This window comes from Balearica regulorum, chromosome 6 (assembly GCF_011004875.1).
Source record: "Balearica regulorum gibbericeps isolate bBalReg1 chromosome 6, bBalReg1.pri, whole genome shotgun sequence".
In the NCBI taxonomy this organism is placed as follows: domain Eukaryota; kingdom Metazoa; phylum Chordata; class Aves; order Gruiformes; family Gruidae; genus Balearica; species Balearica regulorum.
This window is the reverse complement of record NC_046189.1, coordinates 25,335,535-25,351,169: the sequence shown is the minus strand read 5'-3', so window position 1 is coordinate 25,351,169 and position 15,635 is coordinate 25,335,535. Positions and strand designations below refer to the sequence as shown.

Here is a 15,635-nt window from a genome sequence, read left to right as displayed (position 1 = left end):
CTCGTGGACCACGGAGGCAACAACTCACCCCAAGGACCTACATAGACCCAGAGGGGCAAGCAAACACCCCCCAGCATCCATACAGGTTGCAGGGGATAGCTGGACACCCCCAGCATCCACGCATGCTGCAGGGCAAGCCACATGCTCCCAGTATCCCTGTGCCACTCGGAGACAGGCCATCGTCCCCAGCATTCCCATCACCTGGGGACACAGGGGTGGGGACCATGGGCAGCCAGATGGGCTGTGCGCCCACTCTGCTGGCCCCAAGCCCTGGCGGGGGGTGAAGGTATGGGGGCAGCTGGGGTGAGCAGCAGGTGGGGGGCTGCAGCCTACAGGGCACCCACCACCTCCTGGGACCCCGATGGGCCAGGGTGGACTGTGGTCCAGGCAGGGAAGGAGAACCATCTCCTATTTAGACAATAGCACGCGCTCTGGGTCCGTCAGCGCCGGGGAATGGGCCGCACGGTCCTTCCCTCTTAGGGTAAAGGCGCCTGGGAGGCTCATGGCTGTAAAAGGAGCGGGACGGAGGGAGACAGCCAGGGGCCAGGAGGGAGGGGGATGGATGCCCTCGCTGCTTCATTCCCATCCCTCTGCTCACCCCTGAGCCAGGGCCAGGCATGAGGAGGGTGCGGGGGCCCCGGTTGGCAGGGTATGGGGCCGAGGAGAGGCCGGAACCCCATCCCCGCATCCTCCCCAGCTCCAAGCCCTGAGATGCCCACAGCCCGGGGAGGCTGTACCCGGCTCCCCAGGCGGCTTAAATCCTGGGGGAGCAGCGGGGAGGGAGGGCCAGGGAGGAGGGGCAGCTGCGGGATGCAGCTGGCTTCACTCACAGGGATGTCATGACCAGAGGGAGTTGTTTGACATTCCAGCTCCCGACGCCTTCCTGGCAGCAGCCTTCTCCGAGGGCCTGGCGGGAGCTGGGTCCAGGCCAGCGCGGAGGCTTGGGGGCTGCTTCCCAGGCTCTGGCGGTCTGGGTCAGCCCGGCCTGGAATGGAGCTGCGGGGAGGCTGAACAGCGCTTTACAGGACAGGAGGCAGCATCCCTTCTGTTGCCTCCCCGCACTGCACCCCTGCACCAGTGCTCTATGGTTTTCCAAGTTCCTAAGGATTCAGCTGGCACGGAGTGCTTGGGGCCATGTCCTTGGGAAGGGACTTTGGCAGGGTCCCCAGATCCTGCTCCTCGCCCCCTGCTTCCCGTGCTGCCGGGTCCCGTGTGCGAACAGGGGCTTTCCTAAGAGGCTGTGGAAAGTCCGAGGCGTCTGTCTGCCCTCTGCCAGCCGTGGGGCCCCTGCCTGCACGGAGTCATTCCGGAAGGCTGTCATGGCAGCCGAGGAAAGGCCACTTCAAACAGTTTGTCCTAGAGCGGGGTCAGGAGGATGCTCCTGGTTAACTGCTCTGAGCCACTTGCAGCGCCCAAGAATGCATTTCCCCTCCCCGGGGCACCCCAACCCTGCAAGACCCCTGTTCTATGGGATGGGGATGGGGACAAGGGCTCTCCGGGCCTGGGGAGGGCTCTGCAGTGGGGTCATGGGAAGGGACAGGCTGAACACTACAGCTAGCACAGTCCTGGCCCAGACCCCTGGGGTCCCCCGTGCTGGTGTGGGCACCCACCTGCCCCCCTGCACCCCAGCCAAGGGCTGGCATGCCACCCTGCTGGCACTCAAGGCGGCATGGGGCAGGCAGGGCGTGCGTGGCTCAGGGATGTGCAGGGCACGCTCGGAGCAGGGCCAGGAGGAGGAAGGATGCTGTCTGTTTTTCCATCTTCTTTCCCCCACCCCCCAAACCCCCCCTTCCCTCCATCCTCCCCCCTGCGCTGGGATGAAACAACTACATTTGGAAATACCTTCCCTTTTAAAGGCAGTCTCCGCCAGGCAGCGCGCACCCTCCGGGAAGCCGCCGCATTACGCTGCATCTAGGCAGTCAGGAGGGGATCAGAGGATGGAAGGCTCGGGGGGGGGGGCAGCCTGGATGCAGGGCCCAGACCTTTGCTGGCCCCCCAGGTGGCAGAGGGCTGGCAGGGAGCAGACGGGAGTGCCTGCTGGAGCCAGAGCAGTTGAGGATGCTGCTGAGACCAAGCCCAAGCCTTTGCCATGCCGATGCCGCCACGGGCGAGCGCTGGCACTGCTTGGCATCTGCGTTGCAGCCGGGACGGGGGGCCGGGAGATGCGAGGCTGGGCAGGGCTGAGCGCTGCTCCTGCTGCTGAGTCACCCGGTGGCCGGTGGCACAGCAGTCCCCTCTGCCAGGGCCTCTGGGGACAGAGGCGCTGGGGCCGTGCCAGCTGATGTCAGCCAAAACACCCCAGCTTGGGCAAGGTTGGGGGTCACCAGGTGTTCTGGGGGGGGCCTGGGGAGGAGGGGGTGCTGCCCAGGCACAGCCCCCCTCAGTGAGAATGTCCTTTTTAACTGGCATGGGTTTGTGCATGGCCCCAGGAGTCCCTGCCCTGACCCACCACCTGTCCAGGAGGTGGGAAGCTGCAGTGGGGTGAACCGGGTTATTCCCCATTCTGGGAAGATTTGGGGAGCTGGGCTGGGCTTTCTGTTCCCCAAAGCACTGCCAGGCCAAGGGAGAGGCTGAGGAGACAGGGCAGAGCTTGCAACACCCTGGGATGACCTGGGGACCTTGTCCTGCTCTCCGGGTGACAGAGACCAGGGAGGGGCTGGGGCTGCTCCAGGCAGGGTCCCCATCCAGCCATGCTCTCCATACACCTGGCGCAAGAAGGGTTAACAGGGTACCTCCCCTGGCTATAAATACCACGTATGTCCCACGGGTATGAGCTCGGGAGGCTATTTTGGTTGGGTGCTTGCTGCTTCGGGAATGTACCAGAGTGAGAACCCAGGGAGGGGGGTGACATCATTGGGGCAGCTTGGACCCAGCACCTGCTCGGGGTCACTCAGCAGCACCCTGAAAGCGCCCAGCCCTGGACCAGTGCTCAGCCCCCCGTATCAGAAAGGTGGGGTTTGGGTGGTGGGTCAGCACAAGCATGCTCAGGGCAGGGGTCCCCCCACATGACCCCCTCCCCAAGGCCCTCCCTTGCCCTCTCTCTCGGGGGGGGTGGCTGGAGTCTGGCCCCACATGGAGAGCTGAGCCTGGTGCTTTTGCTGTGGGGTGGGTCAGGGCACTGTCAGGGGCATTCTGGGGTGCTCAAGGCCAATTTGGGGAATGGGGCCACCAGGGCATGGGGTCTGGCTCAAGCTGGGGCAAGCGATAGCATTTCAGGGCTGATTCCCCTTCTTTGCCCCCCAGCCCAGCCCATCCATCTGTCCAGGCCCCACCGTGGATGGCTCTGTGCCGCAGTGGGGGTCTGGGCAGTGCTGGGGGGCTCACCCCCCGTACCCCCAGGGACAGGGCAGCGCAGTGGGGGACAGAGGGGAGGCTGATACACTGGTGGGGTCTGGGCGTGCCCAGGGGTCTACGAGCATCGTCGTGTCCACCCAGGGGTGCGCAGCCCGGTGGTGTGGGCAGGTGAGGGGCGGTGGGCGGGGGCTGGCAGCCATCCACCCCCCCGCAGCAGCATCCCCCAGCTGCCCGGCAGCAGGAGGGGCGGGTGATGTCAGCAGGATACAAATAGCGGCGCCGCGGGTCCCCTCCCAACGCCTCGCTGAGCTGCCGGCCGCTCGCCAGTCCCGCTGCCTGCTCCCTGCTCCGGCCTCGCTGCCCCACGCCGCCACCATGAGCCAGTCCTACTCCTCCAGCCAGCGGGTCTCTTCCTACCGCCGCACCTTCGGCGGTGGCTCCCCGGTCTTCTCCCGCGCCTCTTTTGGGGGCAAGGGCAGCAGCGGCAGCTCCGTCACCTCCCGTGTCTACCAGGTGTCCCGCACCTCGGCCGTCCCCAGCCTGTCCAGCTTCCGCACCACCCGCGTGACGCCCCTGCGCTCCTACCAAAGTGCCTACCAAGGTGCCGGCGAGCTGCTGGACTTCAGCCTGGCCGATGCCATGAACCAGGAGTTCCTCCAGACCCGCACCAACGAGAAGGTGGAACTGCAGGAGCTCAATGACCGCTTCGCCAACTACATTGAGAAGGTGCGTTTCTTGGAGCAGCAGAATGCCCTCATGGTGGCCGAGGTGAACCGCCTGCGGGGCAAGGAGCCCACCCGCGTGGCCGAGATGTACGAGGAGGAGCTGCGGGAGCTCCGGCGCCAGGTGGACCTGCTCACCAGCCAGCGGGCCCGCGTCGAGGTTGAGCGTGACAACCTGCTCGATGACCTGCAGAAGCTCAAGCAGAGGTGAGAGGGGGGCCCTGGCGTGTCTTTGTGGGCGTCCATCCCTAGGGATCGGCGGTGGCAGAGCTCACCCTGGCAGCCCCTCAGGTACTCACTGCTGTCCTTGTGCCCCATGCCCAGAGCCTGTCGCTCCTCTGTTCCCTTCACCCCGGCCATGCCTCTCGCTGGCTGCACCTACCTGTGGGGCACTTTGCAGGGTGCCAGGACCTGGCATGTGGGCTGTGAGTTTTGGGAGGGAGAAGGGCACCCATGACCCACTACACCAGTGCTGGGTGCTCCCTGTCCCACGGCGTGGGGCAGGCATGGGGGAGCTGGCCCAGAAGCGTGGGGCAGGGCAAAGGAGGTGCCCACAGCCTGGGCATTGCAGCAGGGCACTCTGGATGGTTGCTGCCAGTCCTCTCCAGGCACCCAGGCAGCACCCAGCAGGCAGGACGGCTCCGGCAGCAGGGGTGTCCTCTGCACCCTCCCTTGCAGTGGTGCTGAGGCCGGGCTGTGATGCCATGGGACCTCCAAAGCTGGGGGATCAGAGTGCCCCCATCCCCACTCAGACCAGGGAGGGCTGGCCAGCCCATGGGTGCACTGAGCCCTGCTGGATGAACAGACAGACAGAGCCAGCCAGGCAGGCGGAAGCGGGGGTTGAGGATGACCTGGGGGGGGGGGTGCTCCGCCAGCTCCGGAGGCGAAGGAGGGAGGGGAGGAAGCGGACGCACTTCTGCAGGCCAGGGATGCTCCAGGCCTGTCGTGGGTGTTCACAGTGCCCTGGAAGCAGCGGGGACCCCCCAAGGATGCCATGGGCCTGGGTGGTGCTGGGGACGGGGCTGTAGCCACGGGGGGAATAGCCACAGGGGTGGCTGGGCTGAGTGACACCCCAGGGATCGACCAGTGCGGGGGCACCTGGCAGCAGAGGTGGATGCTCTGTGGGACCTGCTTGTTCTGATGCTGGTTTGTGCCTTCCCTCCTGGCCTCTGTGCCCCAGGGAAGCCGAGTCCCCATCTCCTAGGGGTGACACAGCCTGCTGCCTCCCCCTCACAGCCACAGCCTCCGCTCCAGACGGCCAGCGCTGGGGTGCTGGTGGGGCAGACCCCCCGATGCTGGGAGGCTGGGGGTGGCGCATGGAGGAGCTCTGAATGTCAGGGGAGGAGCAGGGCCAGGAACAAACAGGTGTCAGGTTCCTGCCACCCCATTTGCCAGCACCACCCGGGCACCTCCATCTCCTCCCTGCTGCCTTCCCCCTGACCGGCAGCCTATGGCACTGCCCCCTCCCCGGCACACCCCGGCTCCCCAGCCCTGACCTTGGGCTCACACCCCAGCAGTCCCCACTCCATACCCCCGTCCCACAGCATCGCTGAGACCCGCCTGTCCTCCTGCTCTCCCTGGGACGGCTCAGCCGGTGGCCATCCCTTGGGCACCCCGCGCCAGATCCTGCACCCCGTCCCCCCGGCTGCCGGCCACTCTCCCCTATAAGGGCCGGGGCAGCGCGCGTGGCACCGAGCTGACCTCATGCCTTTGTGCTCTCTCCGGCATTGACTATAATAGGGAATGGGAGGAAGAGCCTCTGGCCCCCCGCCAGCCCTCCCGCCGCCCGCCGGGAATGCAGGACAATCCACCGTCTTCCCACTGGGCCACGCTGGGCTCAGGGACAGCTCAGGGGGACATTGCCACCTGGGGACAGGGCTTCCTCCGGGTCCCCCTGACCTCCCCTCTCTGTCCCCAGGCTGCAAGAGGAGATCCAGCTGAAGGAGGAGGCTGAGAACAACCTGGCTGCTTTCAGAGCCGTGAGTACTGTCCCCTTCATGTGGCATGGGAGCTCGCCTCCCCCTCCCACTCCCATCTCCCCCCAGCAGCCCAGTCCCAGCACCAGAGCATGACCCTGGGTGCAGCTTTGCACCTTCCAGCCCCCTGTGCATGGTCTCCACGCTCCCTCTGCACCCATCCTGCTAACCCTTCCTCTCCGTGTTCCCCCAGGACGTGGACGCAGCCACGCTGGCACGCATCGACCTGGAAAGACGCATCGAATCCCTGCAGGAGGAGATCGCCTTCCTCAAGAAGGTGCACGAAGAGGTAGGTCAGGAGTGGTCCCCTTTCCCATGGGCACCCATGGGGCCAGGGGATGGAGTGGGTGCCCTGAGGTGTCACCTTGCCCCCCCCAGGAAATCCGGGAGCTGCAGGCTCAGCTGCAGGAGCAGCACATCCAGGTGGAGATGGACATCTCCAAGCCCGACCTGACGGCTGCACTGCGGGACATCCGTGCCCAGTACGAGAGCATCGCTGCCAAGAACATCGCCGAGGCTGAGGAGTGGTACAAGTCCAAGGTGCAGGAGGTGGCGGGCTCCAGGCTGGCCCTGGCGTGGTAGGTCACCCATCCCGGTGGCCATTCCCGCTGACCCTGCTCTCTCCCCAGGTGTCTGACCTGACACAGGCGGCCAACAAGAACAACGATGCGCTACGGCAGGCAAAACAGGAGATGCTGGAGTACCGGCACCAGATCCAGTCCTACACCTGCGAGATCGATGCCCTCAAGGGCACGGTGAGCTGCGGGCAGTATTGGGGTGGCCCCCAGATTTTCCTGCAGGGACCTGCTGCTCTAGGACCTCTCTGGGATGTGGGGCTCTTCCCAGCTCTCGGAGTTGCTGCCATGGGGGGACTCATACCCCTAATTTGGGCTGCGCCTCCCCCGGTGGCAGTCTGGGCCTCCGTGAGGTTTTGGCAGGGCCCTGGGGTCAAAGCGCAGATTGCAAAAGGTGCTCCAGCATGGGAGGCTCCAGGCAGGCGGGCGCAGGGCTCGGGGTGTCTGGTTGCAGGCTGGGAAGGTGGTTGCAAACAATCAGGGCACAACAGTCCTGCTTTGGCACGGTCACGGTCACATGAGCCAGCCAGCAGCCACCAGCATGGCAGTGCCACCCCGGGGCAGCCATCTAGTGCTCCTGCACCTCTCCGTGCCCTCCTGCCGGCGTAGGATGGCTTTGCTGGGCAGCCTGGGCACCCGGGCAGAGGGTGCTGGGGTTGCCCAGCACCTGCCCAGCTTGCCCCTTGCCAGACCCTTCTGCCCAGCACTGGGTAGATGGAGAGTGCCAGGCACCTATCACAGTCCCACATCAGCTGGACCCAGCCCAGGGCTGACCGCAGCTCTCCTCAGGTCCCTGGCTCTCCCCTAGGACTCCCCAGCATCCCGAGCTCCCACTCCAGGTGACCCCTGATCCCTCCGGGTCCCCCGTTTGCTGAGCTCCCCTGTCCCCCCAGAACGACTCGCTGATGCGCCAGATGCGGGAGATGGAGGAGCGCTTCGCGGGGGAGGCAGGTGGGTACCAGGACACCATTGCCCGTCTGGAGGAGGAGATCCGGCACCTGAAGGACGAGATGGCCCGGCACCTGCGTGAGTACCAGGACCTGCTCAACGTCAAGATGGCCCTGGACGTGGAGATCGCTACATACCGCAAGCTGCTGGAGGGCGAGGAGAACCGGTGAGGGGGGGGGGGGGGGGGGCAGGACAAGGTGGGGGGACCAGCAGGATCAGCTGTTTTTTGGGGCTCCCACCCTGTGAGCAGCTGCCCGAGGGCTGGGGCTGGCTGGCGCTGAGCTCTGCCCTCTGTGTCCCTACAGGATCAGCATCCCCATGCACCAGACCTTCGCCTCTGCACTCAATTTCCGAGGTGAGCATCACCCTGTGAGGAGGGGGATCTGTGACGAGTCCCCGAGGGTCCCCAGTGTGGGGGCAAATCTCCCTCCTGTGGGGCTGCAGCTAGGCTGGCAGGTTGGGTAGCCACGGGTGTGGGTGCACTCGGTTGGGTGCTGCCATGACCTGAGGGGGGGGTTAAGCCAGGGCTCCTGAAGCCCCTCCGTGGCCCCAGCCCCATCTACACGTTCCCGCGGTCCCACACCCTGTGTCCTCCCACCCGCAGAGACCAGCCCAGAGCAGCGCGGCTCCGAGGTGCACACCAAAAAGACCGTGATGATCAAAACCATCGAAACCCGCGACGGGGAGGTGAGCGCAAGGAGACACCGGGGGGTGGTGGGGTGCCGGGGGGGTTGGGGGGGGGAGGCCGAGCACGGTGCCTGTCCCCGCGGTGGGGGCTCCGGTCCCGGCACGGCGTCTCACGGTGCCTCTCTCCCGGCAGGTGGTGAGCGAGGCGACCCAGCAGCAGCATGAAGTGCTGTAGAGGAGCCCGCCCCGGCTGCCCAACGGCACCTTCTGTCCCTGACTCCGTCCCGCCGCCAAGCCCCCCTCCTGCCCCCCCACCTCGCCCCCCCGGCGCTCCCCCGGCACTGCCCGAGGGGTCTCCCCCGCGCAGCCGCCTCCGGGCCCCCCGCACCCCCCGGGCTCTCTCCTTCGGCTTCGAAAGGCTCGCTCTGCTTTCGCAGCTTCGCAGCAGCAACGCCAGCGTCAGGATCAGGCCCGGGCCGGGGCCGGGGGCGGGGGGGCGGCAGGAAGGAGGGAGGGAGGGAGGGAGGAAGGGGACAGGCAGGAGGGGCTGGGGGGAGCAGGTGGTGGCCTGGCACAGCTCCCTGGAGAGCCGGACGGTCCCAGCAGCGGGTTCTGGATCCCCCCGCAGCCCCCTCCCCGCGCTGGGCACGGGCTCGGGGTTCGTCCCGCTGGAGCGGGGACCCGCCCCCGCCCCCGCCGGCACCGCCGGCCTCCCCGGAGCTGGCACTTCTCCGGGTGCGTGGTGGCGATGCCAGGGATGGGGAGAAGCGGGGTCCGGGCCGATCCCCCCGTTCTCCACCCGGCTCGGAGCCAGGGTGCTCCCAACCTGCGTGTCCCCCCCCGACCCCGGCCCTGGGGGGCTGGGGACCCTGCGCTCCCTCCGGCCCGAGAGGCAGCCCTGTGGGGCAGAGGAGGGCAGCGCCCGCCCCCCCCCCCCCCCATCGCGGGGACCCCCAGCAGCAGGAGGCTGCGCGGGGCCAGGCTTATGAGCTGAGAGGGTACCGGTAGGTGGACACAGGAGAGAGGAGGAGTGAGTGAGTGGGAGAGAGGGGGGAGAGAAGGAGAGGAGCCGGAGAGAGGCCTGGGGGCCAGGGCAGGCGCCCCCACCCCTCACCCCACTGCACCCCCACCCCACCGCGTCTACGTGTCTCTTCAGGCGGCTGAAATAAACAGTGGAGCATCACCCCTTCCTCCCAGTGCATCTCTGGGGCAGAGATGGGATGGGGTGGTGGGAGGCAACACCTGGGGGGGAATCATACGGGCCCCCAGGGCTGGGCTGGATGGGGTGGCCAGCATGCCCCCAAGATGTCTCTTCCCTAGGCTGCTGGTCCCCCCAAAACTTGTGTCTCTCACACTGAAGGTGCCCCAGAGCATTTTGCTGTCTGTGGTGATGTGTTTCCCAGTTGCACTGGATGGGGGAGCCCTGCTGAGTCTGGGGCCAGTGGCAGATGAGGCTTGAGCAGGTTTGGAGCGGCTCTGTGTGACCGTCCCCTGTCCCCTCCATACACTTAGGGCCTCACACCATGGCCCTGTGGCTCTCAGCCCCACAGCTGCCCCCTTTCTGCCCTCACCCGGGCCAGACCTGCCCAGACCCACACCTGCCCAGGACCTCTCCTAGCCCCCCCCATTGCTACCAACCTGCAAGCAGAGCCCCCTTCATCCCAAATCTACCTCCTCCCCGGCACCCCATGGGCATCAGCCCCACCACCCCATGGCTCAACCTGCCCTATGCCCTCACCCCTCCAACACATGTGCCCCCCTCCCCAGAGTCAGGCTGTGGGTGTCTTGGCTTCAGCTCCTTCATCCCAGCGATGGGGGATGCAGCAGGGGAACCCGGGGTCAAGCATCCCACAGAGAGAGATTCAGGGTCGCTCTGCCCCAGGAGGTGTAGGAGGGTCTGCCCCCCCTGCCAGGCAGCAGAGTCGTGGGAGGGCAGTGGGCTGGGGAGGTGATGGTGTTTTAGGGACAAGGCAGGTGCTGCTGCCAGCAGTGGGGATGGGGCTGGTGGGTCTCTGCTGGAGAGGCCAGCATGGTGAACCCCAGTTTTGGCTGTGTGGCCGGCAAGGGCTGGGGGGGGGATGTCTGATCTCAAGGGCTGTCTCCAGCAGGTGGCCCTGTGACATCGAGGACAGTCCCCAGGGCTGCCTGGAGGGAGGGGGGATGACACCTCCCTCCCTGCCCAGCCCAGGTTGGGGCTCCCCTGGGGCTGGGGGGGACAGGCAGGGAACAGAGCAGCCCTTTGCCCACAGGGCAGCACAGGCAGAGAAGAGCCCCCCAAGCCTCTCGCAGGCTTCTCCTCCAGCCCCCAGAGACCCTGGGGCTTACTCAGCTGCTCTGCAGCCGGGCCATGGGTCTAGCAGGGCATCCCGCTCCAGCGTGCCGCAGCCACCCAAGCCGGGGGGGGGGATCCTGGGATCTTCTCCTTGCCGGTGATGCTCCACTGATGCTGGCGCTCTTGGACTGGTGGCAACGGGCTGTGGCAAAGCCAGTGGGACTGGTCCGCAGCAGGGAAGCAGCATGCCGTGTCGCTCGTATCCTGCTCACCCAGATTTATAGCCCCCCGCGAGGGCGGCCGGGGCCGGGTGCCGAGATGTATGCCATTGCGCCAGGAGCCGGGGAAGCCCTGCCTTGCCCGGGGGTGGCAAGGCAGCGTGCGGCACAGGCAGTCCCTGGTCACTTGCTGCCTGGAGCGCAGCATGTGGAAGCTCTCATGGGGCACCCCAAGCTTGAACAGCGGGGTGCTCCTTCTCTGAGCAAGGCTTGAATGGGGGGCTGGCTGGGACTGACACTGCCCAGGGCAGCAAGGCAGGGGCTTGGTGAGAGAAATGGGGTTTTGTTGTGTTTGCAGCCTCTCGGCAGTGTGGATTTGGGGCGAGCAGGGATGTAGGGATTCCCCCTCTCAGCTGCCTGCTGGGGATGGGGCAAAGGGGCCCCACGCGGCTGGGTCCTGCCCAAGGTCTCGCGTTGCAGGAAGCATGAGGGTGTCCTTTCCCTCCACATGCCACCAGGGTCTCTCTGTCCCGATTCGGTGACACCGCCAGAGAAGGGGAAGGGGGGGGGAGGAAGGCTGGATCCCTCCGAGCCTCACTGCTAATATGGAAAGGCGCTGGCCCCTTTCTATCTTTGCAAGCGGAGCTGGGCTGCAGGGCCGGGGTGGCGGGTGCTGAGAGGGGGAGCCCGGCCAAGGAATGTGACATATCAGAGGCAGCTGCCACTTCGGGAGAGGGGGCAGAGGGAGCGCAGCTCGCCGGAGGCCGTGCGGGACGGGACGGGCGAGGGGGGGGACGCCACGGCCCCAGCGCCAGGACGGCTCAGCGAGCGGCCGGCAACCGTGGGACTCACACCCAGGCCGGCGGAGGAGCAGGTGCCGAGGCGCTGGGCAGGCTCGGGGTCGCAGCGGAGCATGGGCTGTGGATGCCACACTGCACCGGGCGCTCGGTGAGTGGTGGCTTGGAGAGCAGCAACCTGAGCCCCTGCCTAAAAATAGCCCCTCGCTTGCCCACGGCCCTGCGACCTTCGGGGCTGCGGCCGGCGGGGGGGAGGCACCGAACCAGACAGCACCTGAACCGGGGGGCTGCCTCTGCCTCGGCACCCCTGGCAGGCACCCAGCACCCCCGGGCTGCAGGCAGGGGAAGAAGACGGGCACGGCGCTGCCGGCTCAGGGCAGTGGGGGTCGCGGGAGTGGGCAGGAGAGCTGCAGACCATGCACAGAGCGCAGGGACGCGACAGCACGACTAGGGCCGGTGGGGAGCCCCGGGCGGCCCCGCCGAGCCCCGGCATTCCCCCAAAGCGTGCCAAGGTCACGGCAGAGCCAGGGGCACCTGAGGAGGGCCCAGCTCGCCTGGCGGCACCATTTTTTGCACGGAAGCTGAAGAATGCAGCGATCGGCACCGGCTGCGACATCCGGCTGCGGGTGGTGGCGGTGGGCAACCCCCAGCCCAGCCTCCGCTGGTACCGAAATGAGGAACTGCTGGCCCCACGCGAGGAGGAGTACGGCACCCTATGGATCCGGGACAGCAAAAAAGAAGATGCCGGTGTATACACCTGCATTGCCGAGAATGAGCGGGGAGAGGCCATGACCAGCGCCGTGCTGGCCATCATTGACATGGAAGGTAAGGGCGGCATGGCTGCTCGCACCACCGTGCTGGCACAGCTGTGGGCACGGGTTTGCTGAGGGTGACAGCTGTGCTTTGCAGGATCATGCTGCCGTGCATGCCTGGGGTTAGCCAGGGTTGAGCTTCACTGTGCCCACCCTGCTGCAGGCTGGGGTGCCCGGGTACCGGCAGCACCGGGGCAGCTCTCTGGGCTGGAGCGAGCATGTGGCTGCGGTACCTGCTGCCAGGCCGGGCAGGGTGCCAGGGCCGGGCACGGACGTGTTGGGAGCATGTGATGCCAGGCCTGATCGGGGCAGGAGGAGAGAGAGAGAGAGAGACGACTCGGGTGCACGGCACCGGTGGTGCCACCCTCTGCAGCCGCTAGCAGGGTCCCTGGCACCCCGCGGCGCCCCTGCGCGAGTCACCCCCGTGCACCAGCTGCCCGCGGGCAGAGCTGCCTGTGGCATCACCATCACAGCTGTACCAGGCACTGGGGCTGCACTGGGAGCACTGGGACCCTCTGTGGGGCCGGGGGAGGGGCCTAACGCTGCAGGAGGTGGGGCTGTTGAGTGGGTGGAGCCTGTGCCATGTAGTGGGCGGGGCCTGATGGTTAATTAGCAGGGGTGGAGGTGGTTTTTGCTGGCTCCCTAGAGCCCTGTGGCAGTTCCTCTGCTTGTCATCTCTAGACACAGGGCATGCTCCTCTGGTGCACAGGGAGTGCATGGGGGTTGGTGTGGGCCCTTGCACGGGTGGGCCTCATCCTGCAAAGAGGCTGAGCAGGTTTGGGGCTCAGCCCCCTCTGCCCCAGGATGGATGTCACCTCTCTGGGACATTGCAGATCTGGGTATTGGGGAGTGTGCGGTGCTGGCCAGTGTGTGTTGCTCTGAGATGTGAGCTGTGCTGTCTGCACGGGGACAGCAAGGGCAGGGAGCAAGGGAAGTGGTGCTGAGCCCCAAGGCTCTGGAAAAGGAGCTGCACCTGGGGCTTTTCAGCAAGGGACGTGTGCTGGAAATGCTGCACCTTGGGGGACACACCGGGTGACAGTGGGAAGGCAGAAGGAGCATTCACAGTGCTGAAGGGGAGCAATGGGGGAAGAGGAGGAGTTGTTCTGTTTGGGCTGGGGAGCTGGAGGAGCGGTGTTTGGAGGAAGGTGTACGTGCTGCTTGTGGGCCTGGTGGGGGAACAGGGGGAGCACAGAAGTGTGCAGGAGGGGTCCTGCCCTGCAGTGGGTCTGTGTGGGGTCACTGTGCATTGCACCTTTGGGGGCTGTGGCACTGCGTGGTCAGATGTGTGGTGCTGTGTGTGCAGACAGAATGGGAGATGTGCACTCTCCCACAGGGCAGGAGCAGCCTGTCCCGGGGGGACAAAGGAGGGGGTGTCACCCTGTTCTTACACTCTGGTGTACATTTGCACCTCTCCACGGCACCCCTGGCCCAGGTTCCCCTGCCTCTGCCCAGCAGCACGGCACCGCCTGATTTCCCCAGGTGCCCGTTCCCGTTGTGCTGACGCACTCGTCCCTGCTCCCGATTCCCAGCCGCTGGCCCTTGCTGCCGCCTTTCTGGAGCAGCTGAGGGAGGGACGGAGCAGCCAAGATGATTGCCTAATGCATGGGGTGAATGTCACCCTGCCCTGGGCGCTTGGCTGTGGGTGCGCTGCCTTCAAGCAAACAGCCGGCCCCGGGGGCAGAGACGCCTCTGGAGCCGTGCAGGCTTCGGGGCATCGGGCTGGGCCATAAGCGTGGCAGCCCCCAGTGTGGCTTTGTCCCTTCCCTGGGGCAGAATGGTCTCCGCGGTGTGCTGCAGCAGTGCCCAAGGAGCACCGTGTCCTGATGAGTGCTGGTGTCGAGGTGATGGGGGGGTCCAGCCTGGTCCCCTCGCAGGGCACTGGCACCGAGCGCATTGTTCCCTCGAGGCCATTTTCTCCATGCCGGGAGCCGAGGGGTGAGACAGGTCACCATGTGAAATGGAGGAGCCGTGCCACTGCTCTGCACCCACGTGTCCTGACACCCTGCCAGGAGGTGTGCTGTGGCTTGACAGCCTCTGGCATGGAGGACCCGGCTGCTCAGAGGCTCTCCATGCTCCTTGCCGAGACCCAGCTCTCTGGGGACTGTGGAAGTTCCACTGGCGGCTGCACCGTCCCTGTGCTGGGCAGGGACACCCAGTCCTTGTTACCTGGGGGCGCTGTGAGCTGGGTCATCAGCGAGTTACAGGGCAAAGGGCAGGATGATGTCTTTGAGCTTGGGGTCCTGGCCCCATCATGTATGGAGGTATTGGGGTGCCCTTGCTCCATTCACCCCTGCTGGGTCATGGTCTCCGGTGAGCGCAGAGCCTTGTCCTTTACTTTCTCTCCCTGGTGTGCTGGCCAGGCTGCAGCTCTCTGCAGGGTCAGCATCAGCTCTCCCCAAGGTGGCTCAGGTCACTGCTGGTGGTGTGGGGGGGCTCTGTGCTGCCCAGCTCCGCACTCTGCCCCAGCAGTTTCTTCTGCACCAGCTCAGCATTCTCCCTTGCTCACACAAGCCTGATTTAGCTCCTCTAATCCCTTGCCCTGAATCTGTCGCTCCACCCCACTAATGATTTTCTCCTGCTCTTCTCCCAGGTCCCCTGAGTGCGTCAGTGCCCAGCATGGGGAGCGGGAAGCACACATGTGGGGGTGGCTGGACAGCCAGGCATGGGGGCTCCTGGGGGCACACCATTCCTGCTGTGTCCCGCTGCTCTGCCCCTCTCCTGCTGCAGGTTCTCCCTCGTGCCCCAGCTGCAGGAGTGCATGTGGGGTGTGTTGACCCTTCTCACACCACCACCAGCCCCTGGTCAAGGGGCTTCCCAGGTCCATCCAGGGACCCTCTAGACCCTTCCAGCCAGCCCTGGTCCCCACCGTAACTCCATCACCCCCAGGCTCACTGAAGCCTATATCACCTCTCAGCTGCATCTCCTGAATTTTTTCCCCCGTAAACTGGATTAAATCACCTCTTAATAAGCAGACCTAATCTTTTAGAGCCCAGCCCTCCCTTGCGGTGCCAGCGCTGCCTGATCCTCCCCACCGGGGCTGTTTCAAGGTTGGATGTGTCTGTCTTGGGCTCTCAGTGCAAGGGTCTTGCTCCACTCGCCTCCACCTGCACTCAGCAATCAAACCGCCTTGGAACCTTTCCTCTGCCCAGGGAACAGCCTGCACCCGCCTGGATTTGGGGGCAGGGAAGGGGGCAGGACCTGCCTGTGTGCAGTAGCCCTGCTTGGCCCATTCCTGTCCATCCCAGAGTTACAGTGGGGCAGCGTGGGCATGCTTTTGTGTCTGGTGGTGCATGGCAATGGGACCCTGGTGGGGATGGCAGCACTGACAGTGTCCCTGGTGGTTCAGCACCTCTGGCCATTTATGTCAGTGCCTAACTTTAGTCCCTTTGCAGTG

The 15,635-nt window shown here is 65.9% G+C and overlaps 2 protein-coding genes across 3 annotated transcripts in view; both read left to right on the top strand.

Moving 5' to 3' along the window:
• The first annotated feature begins 3,580 nt into the window (after positions 1-3,580).
• DES (desmin) lies at positions 3,581-9,325 on the top strand. The gene is made up of 9 exons (XM_075756880.1): positions 3,581-4,223; positions 5,935-5,995; positions 6,186-6,281; positions 6,371-6,532; positions 6,622-6,747; positions 7,461-7,681; positions 7,821-7,870; positions 8,120-8,202; positions 8,336-9,325. The coding sequence occupies exons 1-9, from the start codon at positions 3,670-3,672 to the stop codon at positions 8,375-8,377; spliced, it is 1,395 nt and encodes a 464-aa protein (XP_075612995.1). The 5' UTR covers positions 3,581-3,669; the 3' UTR covers positions 8,378-9,325.
• A 2,099-nt stretch (positions 9,326-11,424) lies between these two features.
• SPEG (striated muscle enriched protein kinase) overlaps positions 11,425-15,635 on the top strand; it is a 39,720-nt gene continuing 35,509 nt past the window's right edge. For both annotated transcript variants that reach the window (XM_075756874.1, XM_075756875.1), the window contains exon 1: positions 11,425-12,254. In XM_075756874.1, coding sequence (XP_075612989.1) covers positions 11,846-12,254 — 409 coding nt within the window. In that variant the 5' untranslated portion in view covers positions 11,425-11,845. The remainder of the gene's footprint in view (positions 12,255-15,635) is intronic.